Source organism: Chaetura pelagica, unplaced genomic scaffold, assembly GCF_000747805.2.
Source record: "Chaetura pelagica isolate M959 unplaced genomic scaffold, ChaPel_1.0 scaffold26, whole genome shotgun sequence".
Classification (NCBI taxonomy): Eukaryota; Metazoa; Chordata; class Aves; order Apodiformes; family Apodidae; genus Chaetura; species Chaetura pelagica.
Window position 1 is genome coordinate 963,430 of NW_009953793.1, and position 11,533 is coordinate 974,962.

Consider the following 11,533-nt stretch of genomic DNA (forward strand, 5'->3'; position numbering starts at 1 on the left):
AGTAACAGCTTAATCAAATTGCTCTAAGTATGGATAGTTTTGTGATTGTTTTTGCATTATTTTTTTTCCCCCTGCAAGGAATCTCACTGCAATAGACACCTCTACAGACATGAGAATCCCTCAGATTCTAGGCAGTCTAACTGGCTAGTCAGTAGTGTTTGCTCCCAGTTAGATATGGGACACACAGAAACGTGGCAGATAAAGGCAAGAGGGCAAAATCAAACAGCAAACATGGAATCACAGAATGTCTTGGGTTGGAAGGGACCTGTGAAGGTTATAAAATCCAACCCCTCTACAATAAGCAGGAACATCTCCAACTAGAATCATGGCAACGTAGATAAAGATTTTGTTTTCTTCCTCTTTTTGCACAAGTCTTCTGTAGTGTGACAAATACTGACGTCACTAAAGCCTTCAGATGCATCCTGAAAACATTGGTTTAGCTTTGTATTAACTCTGCTTCTACCTGGCATATTAGAAGAGCCCAGCTTCTAGTGCCCTTTCTTGCAAACATTTGGCACAAGTAACTGAGACTATCAGCATTTGGAAGACAAAGCAATAAGAATCTGTGACATTCTCTGCCTTATTTTTTCCATAAATAATTATGGAGTCTTAACAAATACACCACAGGTGAGTTGGACTCCATGCCAGAATTCAGTGTAAAACATAACAAGAAAAAGAGGTAAAGTTTTAATAAAACAAACTCCTGGATTTTTGCCATATTATTTCACTAAAAACATCAGCACAAGTACCTAGGTGAGACAGCTTGATTTTCTACAAGCATTACATTCACTGTAATAATTGCTGATCTATGAAATGCAGACTCAAGCAGCAGAGGATGCACCCATTTCCCAAGAAGTCAGCAAACAGACTGGCCCCCTGCAATGGTTCAGAGCACCCCCTGTGCCTCACTGATGCATCCTGTGCTGCACAGTGCAGAGGCTGCCCTGCAGACAGTGTGCTGGAGGGATCTTTGCTGCATTGCAGCACACTGGACTGCAGCACTGGAAGCTTTCAGAATCTTTGCCATGCTGCTCAAAAGCACAAATCTGTAAGAGTCAGAAACCCAGCAGTGCCCCTGTGCCAGTGACACAGAGATGGCAGCATAGGCTTCCCTGGGTAGGGTCATGTTTGGCTTTTGGGAAACATAATGAAGTAACACAACTGGTGTGTAAGACTAGGCAGCTTTAAAGTGAAAAAGGACAGCAGCAAGACAACTAACCATTTGCTCATCTGTCCTAATAATCAATACTTTACAAGAATACCCAGTAGCGAGAGTAGTTAAAGATTTAAAATGTAATTGTATACATTAACATACACAAAAAGTATAAAAGTTTCTCATACTTTCTCTTTCTCCTGAGCTCTACGAATCGCTTCCTGCTCTTTCTGTAGCCTCTCTTTCTCATCCTTCTCTTCTTTTCTTCTGGCAGCTGCAGCAGCTTCCAGTTCAGCAGCCTCTTTCTGCTGTGCTTTCCACTGCGCAACCTGTAAGAGATGGTTGAAAAGACAGTCCTGCAGCAGCCACGTGTAATATTGTGATCCTGCCAGACTGTGAAGGAAACCCATGTAAACCACTGACAAACTAAGATTTAGAACCTTGTCAGCAACACACAACCACTCTGACAGCACCACCTTTCTGCATGTTCACGTGCAATTCCCAACTGACTGGCAAAATACGCAATAAACTCTCATATGAAAAGATTTTAGGCAAAATTGCCAAATCCAGTAACATCAGATCTAAAATTCCCCTCCAGCACTTAGACTTCAAAGAACATAGTTTCTTCACTAGCCCATGAAGCAATGGAGAACCACCGTAGCAGACCAGAGTGCACTCGCTCCCTCAACTCAGGCACTTCTGTACCAGCAGGTCCCCTGCCCCAGAGGCTTCACCTTGTGTCACCTTTCAGACTGTGCAGAATGAGTCCAGGGTCCCTGCCACCAGTGCCTGCTGTGGGTCTGTGTGTCTGACACCCAGGGCCAGGACAAACAGTCCCTGTCCTTATTGTCTCTGGTTTAAAAACTAGGAGCTAGACTGTCTGAACTGATGACAAAGGATACAGAGGATCTCCTCCCATGGAAGTCCAGCCTGCAGCTGTATCTGCCTCACAAACTACACCATGAGTTTCCAACACCCTGTGATGCTGTGGGAACCTAGTCCTGGCTGAGAGCCTCTGGGCTGTAGAACCAAGAACAGCAAAGGGCAGGCAGTGAAATGCAGCATAATGCTTTTAATACTTTGCTGGTTAAAACTGACTACCTGATGCTGAATTTCCAGCATTCCCACAACTTAAGCTTTTCAAGAAAACCCACTGTGTTCACCAGGTTTTCCCCCAGAGGTCGTACCACACAGATCTGAAGAACAAAAAAAACACAACCCTAAACAATAAATCTGATTCACTAATTTGGGACCACAGAACGCATCCAAAAAGTTAATGTGTTCTTGATTGCATTCTTTCATTCCTACAAGTGTAAAATCAGACACGTAGAGCTTACTATGTCAAGAGTTAGTGTTCTGTTTAAATATTTAAAAAATCCTAGTAGTCAAACTAATATTGAAAATACACTGAAAACTGGTTCCCCTACCACCCCTCACACAAAGCAGCTTAGATCGCAGCAGTACAAGCACTGCCAACATCAAGTTGTGAAAGTTTTTAATTACAAGTGGCATTTCAAGTATATTTCAGAGTTCATGTATTATTAGAGGAGCTTTTGCCAAGTGAATTTTAAAATTCCCATGCTGAACAGAATGCATACATACCTATTTTCAGTTAATTATTTCAATATTGCATATTACAGTGCTGTAAAGTACACCAAAAACTAATTAAAGACATAAAGTAGTTCTTCCCCTCTAACATCTGAGTAGTAATAATGCATTTGCCATGTACTTAATGCTACAGATACATCTCTCTTTTAATGACAAAAGACTTTCAAGAACTTTCCTTGGGAATTCCCATTAAATTAGCACACATTAACATAGCATCACATAAGGTTTTCTCTTTAAGGAACACTGACTTATACTATTAACAGGTCTGGAAGATTCCTAGGGTGGCACCAGAGAGTTGGCATCAAGCTCCTTCAAGCAGCTAAACCACACAGCCAGGGAAATAGGAACACAGGACAACTGAGTGGTGTAGAGGGTCTGCAGGGTAAAGGTTATCCAGGGAGTAAAACCAGCCTTTGAAAACTGAGGCAGAAATACACCACAAACCAGGAGGACGCAGAATGAGTGGGAGGAATGGTGTCACAAAATGACTACACAGAGCTCCAGATTTGTGTTCTCCCAGGCTACACAGATACAAAAAGCTGCTAGAATCCAAATTCTAAGCAAAAATTACCAATAACCATGTGATAAAGTCAGTACTGTTTGTCATAACTAAAGGTATAAAAATAAAATCTTTTGATATCCACCTGATTCTTTCTAGTTCACTCTTTTAACCATATAAAATTATCAAAACCCAGTACACTTTCAGAATCTCTCAGAGCTTTATTAACCTCTGAAATATTTCTGCACACCTCTCCTTACTTTTATTATGGTTTTCAGGTTTCTTCTCTTCAAACTGTACAATACTGACTCTAAGAATGCCATGGAAAAAAATTCAGAGGCTCTCTTTAAGAACAGTAACTTCATTTCTGAAGATGCTGCATAGTGAAGTAGCACTACAAGGTCTGGCTGGGTGAGTGGAGGAGGTGTGCAGCAGGATGATGCCACCCCAGCACTGGTGGAAGAACCAGCTCTTCCGTGGTGCCATCACCAAGCACCCCAGGGCAACATCAGCTGCAGCACCAGGGTTGCATGGTCAGAAACATTGAAGTGTGATAACAAGATGAGTAAAGATTCAAATACTCTTTAAAGGAATTCAACAGGGAAAAAAACCTAAGCATAAAACAAGGAATCAGAGAATGCATGTTTCATAGCGGGGGAAGCACAGAGCACCTGAGCTTAGTGTTACCTTCTGCAGCAAGAAGTGGTGTAAGCTGCAGTAAAGCTCCTGTTGTGCAGAAAAGCTCTCTGTGAGGCTCCTGAAGGTACCCCTGAACACAGAGAACAAATTCATCTACTTTTCAGCTTGTCCAGGCAGAGCCTAAGTAACCAAGTACCACGAAATAGGCTCTGGAAAGGATGAGCATCGAATTGCATGGAAACCCACATCCACAACATTCCCATAGGATTATTCAGGCTAGAGTCCTCTCTCCAGGTCATCCAAGGTTTCCCTTCAGCTACTTATACTGCACTCACATGCAGCTCAGGAGACAGAGGAGTCCTGGGACCAACAGAGTTCAAAAGCACAGCAAGAAGCATCCATGGTTCAGATAATCAGTGTCCTACCTCTGTGCCAGGACTGGCTCCTCTCCCTTCCCACCGTCCCTGCAGCAGCATCATCTTTTCTGCCCTGCTTCTCACTACATATGGAACTGGGAGTTAGCCCATTTATGGTAGGGCAGTGATACCTCTCCCTTTTCCCAGATGGAAGCCACAAGGCACAGCGGGGGAAAAAACGCCTCTTTGTTGCAAGTTTGGATTCAAACCACATCAACCATGATGTTTTTCCTTTATGTTCTAAGGTAAGGACTGCAGCCTCAGAACAAGCTGGTGGCACAGGGAGTTCTGTCTACAGACAAGGCTATTTGAGAACCACAATTTTCTAGTGTGCACTGAAAAACAGAACTAAGCAAAAAAGATGTAGCAGGTGATTAGGTGATAAAAAGTTAGAGGCTAAAGGAATTACAGGATTGCAACATCAGGTCTTCAGTAAGGATATTCTTCTCAGTTCAGTACCTAGCGGACACATCATCCCATCAGTAAGGATGATTTACTAAATTGGGCAAACTTATTTCACCACACTAGAGAAGTTAATTACTTTTTATCTACTACAGAACTGGCCGAAGTCAAACTAAGACCACTAGATTAACATGGAAAAGTCATTAAAAGGTGACTTTCATTACCAGCAGTGTGGCCTCTTCCCTTGCAATACAGCTTAGTCATTAATACTTCAGATAGAAGCAGTGCATGCTGATCTATGTGTCTTGCCTGAGCAACTCCCTTCCGTTCTAAGGTGGAGAAAAAGGAAAGATTTTTAAGAAAAGGGGAATGAAAGGTAGAGGAAAACAAAAAATTAAAAACCTAGTCTCTTTTTTATTGCAGTAATAAAAAAAATACACAGCTTGTCACATTTGAGTATTTTTTCTCCTTTGCATTGCTCTATCTGTACCACGACTAGGAGCAAACTGATTTGCACACACAAAGAAAGAAGCAGTCTTTTGAAAAACCCCACAAACTCAAAGCAGCATAGAAATGTACAGAAATATATCCCATTTAAACCAAATAAGTAACACAGGCTAAACAGTTTACTGATTGGAAGTTAAATGAAAGGTGTCATATCCTGAGTCTAGTCTTCTCCTATCTTTAGCAGCTGCTTAAACAATCTATTTTGATTTTAATGTATTTTTCCATATTCTGTCTGTAAAACGGATCTAATGATCCTTGACATTTCTAGAAGTGCTTACATATATAGATCTTACAATGTGTATTGTAATAACTTCATTTTACAGCCGATGTAAATTGGCTATAAATGCTGAGGCTTTCTCTGAAGCCTGCTGAAGATCTACATCTCTCACATTCAGGATACAAACTCTTCACAAACATACCTAGGGTTTACTATACAGGTGGATCATTATAGCAACTACATTTTCCCTCTGGAAAAGGGATACATGAAATATTTCCTTATGCTTAACTTAGTGAAATTTAAAAAATTAAGTCAATTAATGCTAAAAAAAAATAATTCTGGGAGAACAGCCCTGACATCCCTGATTTCCAGCTCTACACTCATTGATTTAGAGACAGATTCACTTTTACCCTCATCTTACAGATCCCTGCCAGGATGGGTTTTATCAGTGTAAATGAATGGAGAGTTACTTTTCACCTGACAGCTGCCAACAGCCACCTTCCTCACAATGACATTCTGCAGTTGTCCAGTTGTAGTGTAGAAAGGCAAGTGTGTAAAATTAATTCTAACTGGGAAAAGTATAAGTTTTCAAATGCATATACCCACTGAATCCAGACAAAAGCCAGGGATACATCCAGAAGAGCTTCTTTGAAAGCCAGCTATCTCCTTGCCCAATTTCAGCTTCCGTCCTCTAGCCCCTTCAGCTGTAGACCCATCAAAACAAGGTCACAATCATATCCTCCCTTCAATGAAAAAAAAAAAGTACCTTCTTCATTCCTCTTTTCTGGGAAACAGGTGAATAGGTTTTGATCAGACTCTGAACATTTTAACAGAGCTACCTTTGAAAGCAACCCTTGGAATGTGCAGGACTAATAGGTTTAAATTTCAAACAGTTGCAGGTTACTGGAAACAGGAGGTCAGAATCCAAAAACTTTCAGACAAAATTCAAGGTGTCAGTGAGAATCTTAAGTGATGTGGAGACAACGTAAGTTCTCCAACACTTGCTTGTTGCTTTTTGTAGTGGGGGGGAGGAAATAAAAAAATAATAATATATAGGCTGACATATAAATTCACATTTCTGAAATCAATGATCCTTCCACTTCTGACTGGTCAGGTAAGAGACACACTGCAAGCCCAGAAAGGGAGGCCTAAGGAAAACAACAACACCAGCCCTGGGCTCTGGAGAACAGCTCCTTACTCCACTTGGCTCCAGGGAAATCTGCCACAGGAGTTGCAGTGGGACACTCCCCACTCAGCCAACCCAGACAGCTCCTAACCCTTCAGTGTTTAGATTCAAACCTTCCTACAACCGACGGCCCCAGAACAGGACACAGCAGGTTTTTCATATGACAAGCATCAACATAAAAAAAACTTAATCACAGTGCAGGTTCACTGTGTTTTACTGCTTGTAGAAAAGCAAAATCAAGTGTCTAGTATTTCACTGAAAGGTAAGGGTTCAAAAGAGACAATTGGTAAAATAAGAACAATACATTATGAATGCTTTCAGGTGTTAATTTCTGTGCCAGTGGAAAACCCCAGAGAGCAGTTTAAACAGATCTTAACATGCCTTTCATGCCCAGAAATCTGATTCCCCTTACAAATGCCTCAGGCATCAATACCTAACACTTTCCTCTTGTGTCCAGACTCTTCCCATTTTATTCTATTCTCTTACAAAAAAGAAAAAAAACCCAATAAAACACCAACACCCCCAAAAAAACCCCAACAAATAAGCAACCAAAAAACCCAACCAAAACTACAAACAGATATTTTTCTCTTTTTTCACCTCTTAACACAGTAAATAACTTTTCAGAATATTGCTAAACCTCCGAAACAAGAGCAAGCAAGTTAAGGGATAAATTTTTTTCAGGTGTTAAAGCATTTTTAAAAATAACAGAAGGACAGACAGATATCCATTATTTCTCTGAAAATAAACTGGTAGTAATCTAAAAAAGTGGTGGTAGTGATGATGAGTGGAAAGCGTTTCACTTCCTCTTTGAGCATCCAGCATTCTGAAGCAAGCCTCACACATATAGATATCAATCCCACTTTGCTGAAGAAGAAACAGAAACACAAATAAGTTGTGATCTTTCAAGGTTACCAAGGAACCCAAGGAATATGAGGCCAGACCTTTACTCCTGAAGCTTGAACAAGAACAAATCTTGTTCTTCCAGTACCATAATGCAGTGCAAACTCTTTGATGGTACTCAAGATCCATCAAAATCAAGGTGATTGCAGTTTATACAGAGATCAGACCTGCAGTGTGACACTCACAGCAAGGTCTTGTCACAGTGTAATGCTGGGCTGGCCACCGAGGCTTGTCAGGTAATCAAGTTCTTAATCAAAAAAAGACACTAAGTTCATGAGTTGGTTGAAACATCAACCAGGATTCTTACTGGTAATGAAACAATCTTCACAACCATTTGCAAGTCAACGTGTTGATCTCAGAGGGAAAACAAGCAAACTACACCTAACTACCCAAACCAATTCAGCTGGGCCAGTAAAAACAGGCTTGGGAGAGCCAGCTTCAGTAAGTTTTCCTTCACTTAAACACCGTGAGTTCATTTTGAATTTACCAGTGCAACCCAGATTTGCATGCAGTAGCTTTAGCTGAGCCTACCTTTGCTTTTAGGTGGGCACAGATGTCCTGCTGCCTTTGCCTGGTGTCAGCCAGCTCCAGCTGTGCCTCGTGAGCAGCGGAGGCTTCAGCAACAGCCGCCGCCGCCTGCAGCACAAAGGCCTTCCTGGCCTGAGCCCAGCCACACAGCAGGGCCCTGCTCTGAGCCCGGAAGAGACAGCAACGGTGCCAAGCTTTCTCATGGGCAACCTGCAAAAGTAAAGCCTTTCAGAAACGTTTTTAATCTATGCACAGATAAAAGAATTCTTTGCAAGCCTTGGACATAGCTGGTTTGATTCCTGCACCACCAGCCCTGCTCAGGAAGCCACAAGAGCTGTGCCAGGTGGGCTGCAGGGCCCAGCAGGGACAGGTCATGCCAGCCCTCCAGGCTCTCCCTGTTTGCCTGCACCTTGGGGCACTGCAGGATCCTGATGCCTTTTTTCTGAACTAGGCTTTTGGAATATGAATCACTCGATCCTGCCCTAAAGTACATAAAATGCAACTAGGTCCTTTCAATGCATCTTCAGAGATACCAAGCAATTCCAGCAAGATGAGGCTTTCTATAGGAAATTATGATCTGTAGAGAAGCAGAACAGTAATTGCAGCAATTGTACCAATGCAGTACAGATGGGAATTGGCTTCACTTTTTCATTCATAACAGGAAACATGGAAATAGATCTGTAGCTGGCCAAGCCACACACTGCCACCACCAGCACCCCATCCAACAAAAATGGTGATTCTGTAACCTGAAACACACTTCTTTGGTTCCTAAGGTTCCTGAGGACATTGCAGCTTCACGACTTTGCCAGAAGTAGGAACGGGTAAGGCTGCATAGACTGAAGCAGGGGAGTCTTGGACCTGTCTCATATCCCCAAAAATACAAGTCACAGGAATGAAGGAGATTCTAGAGATGTCTACTCATAGTGCCAAGAAAACCATTCCTGGGGCTAATTTCCAGACTTTTGACAGGGGACAGGGGGATGTTGGCTCCTCTGATGCCCAGCCCAGAGATATTCCTGTCAGCTCACAGCTGGATGAAAACTACCTCTGGAGCTTTGCTGTGGTCACATGCACATAGGTCACCACATCAGGAGGTCACACTGCTATTGCTGCTGCCACAAACCCAGGTGAGTCTTGCCAGCGAGTGCACAAGGCTGACAAACTCATAGGCAAGAAGCAGGATGGAGAGTCTGCCCTTCTGAAAAGAGAGCTCTCTGGTGAGCTGCTGCTGGATCCAGCACTCACTGATCCTGGGCATAGAAGGCTCTAAGCCTAGTATTCTAACGTAACACAAATGTTTTAAGGATAGGTTCTTAGTAATATTTTAACTCTTCTGTATTAGTTATGCTAATATAAAATTATTATTTCTAAATTTAGAATTTTGAAATAAGCCTTCAAAGAATTAGGGAGACCCATTAATAATGGAAATTATTAAAATCTACCTACATTGTACAAAGCACGTAATTATTTAGCCCAGTTCTCACAGGCAAAAGTTCTGAAATGCACAAGAACTTCCTTTTTGGTGGAACTATGCTCACTATCAGTGTCACTTCACTGTTATTCCTCTGCATCAGGCAGTCCTTAAAGACCAGGAAATAGATGGTCTAAAAATACATGCAGAGGCAAAAAGGACTGCTACTTTACTACTGCCATCCTGAAGTGTTCTGGCCTTGAAGTGGGTTCCTCTGTTAGCTGCTATGTGCTTATTCACTGTGGAGTGTAAAAGGAATCAGCAATCAATTTGAAAGGCATTATGCATATAAAAATAGCCTCTCCCTGAGAGCAGAAGATAACTTTCCACTCTTCCTATTATATTTGTGTCACAAACCAATTAAAATAACTATTCCTAGACAGTGTGACAACGTTGTACATCCTCATAAAAGATAAAAATAGCAAGAGAGGCAGAATAGCATGACATAACCATCAAAACAGCACAGCGAAAGCAATGCTAACAAACCCATTTTGTGAATTTGGCTGTAAGATTAGGTTTATTTTTAAGAAGTGACAGGTCTTCAAGCTCATGCATTTTTTAAGACAGGGACATCCCATCTTCACTGTGAAGAATAAAAATTATAACTAAGAAATTTTAAGACAAAAAATTTGGAGAAACATTATTTAATACAAATGTTCACTACACCATTTATGTAAGAATTTTTATAATTGGTCTAATAAAGCAACACTGACCAGCTCTTGCCTAGATTTGTGAGGAAGGTATCTCTGCAGGGCATCGAGGTACAAGGTTCTCCTCCTCTGAAGATCTCTTGAATATTGATGGATAACAGTCTGAAAAACCCACCGATCTTCTTCTGTCCACTCAGCATCCCTATAGACATGCAAAAGAATCAGCCCCAGTCAAACTTAACATTTGAAAAGGAGTTCAGTTCTAGTCTATTTATAAAGGCCTGACCTTCCAGAGGGATCGTGATCCTGAACCTGTAAATTGGGTGTTAAATTTAAAGATTTAGATTTACTTTAATGAAAGAAAGCAAACCTCTATTGCTTTCCTAATGTGACATTTACTGTGCCATCATTCGAGTGAATTGTTCCTTTCCTGTCGTGTTTTGTTGTTTTTTTTTTTACTGGGGAATGGTACTCAGTTTCTCAAAAATGTTACATTAATGAACAGCCAGGCCACATGGAAAATAGAATGTGAAAAAGGAAGATGATCCATCTCTACTACAGAGCACTAAATAAATGATCAAAATGAACTGAAAGAAGTGATAAATACCACTATGTAGCTAAATAAATAGTTTAAAAACAAACTTCCAACAGCCATAAACCCATCAGCAAGGCATAAGATCCACGATTTCTTAAAACAGCAGGTGATGCAATCACTATGCATTCATGTGTTTCAGAAAATCCGAGCAGCAAGAGGCAGCATAAAGCTGAAAGGGAGTACCACAGGTTTGGACTGAGCAGATTAGATTTTACCCTCAAACTGAACTCTCTGCCTTGAGGGGATTAACGTCAGGCTTTTATTGTCAGCTTTCATGCACGAGCAGCAACAAGAGTCAGACCAAGAGGTTTCTCTATCCCAATGACTCGTTTTCCAAAGTGACTAAAAGCCTAGGAAAAATGAAAAGACGATCACAACCCTACCCCCCAAATTCCTGCAGCCTCAACGGTGTGCAGCTCTCAGATTTCCAGCCCTGGTGCCTTGGTATTTAACAGCACTGTGCTCAGGAAGATGTTAGAACAACTTTATCCTTAGGCAGAAATAGCAGGTATTTTAACAAGAGGATTTTTGTGAGATGCTCATATAATACACTAGACTTTATGATATGATCTTGCATTATCTCTAAAGAAAGAACAGTGAATAGTATTTTAAAAATGTCTATGTAACCCAATTTAGCACCACTTTCATTTAAATAAGTATACAGTAAAACCAGAATGAGGGGGCAGGAGCCACGGCTGCCTGTCCTGCCCTCCCGATGGATAAGGGGGCAGGAGCCACGGCTGGCTGGCCTGCCCCCCCGCT

The 11,533-nt window shown here is 41.5% G+C and overlaps 1 protein-coding gene across 1 annotated transcript in view; it reads right to left on the reverse strand.

Annotated features, from left to right (window-relative positions):
- CCDC148 (coiled-coil domain containing 148) overlaps window positions 1-11,533 on the reverse strand; it is a 35,268-nt gene that overhangs the window by 10,570 nt on the left and 13,165 nt on the right. Inside the window, exons 8-10 of the mRNA XM_010001068.1 lie at window positions 10,240-10,378; window positions 8,059-8,265; window positions 1,342-1,482 (exon numbers count right to left, since the gene is read on the reverse strand). Coding sequence (XP_009999370.1) covers window positions 1,342-1,482; window positions 8,059-8,265; window positions 10,240-10,378 — 487 coding nt within the window. The remainder of the gene's footprint in view (window positions 1-1,341; window positions 1,483-8,058; window positions 8,266-10,239; window positions 10,379-11,533) is intronic.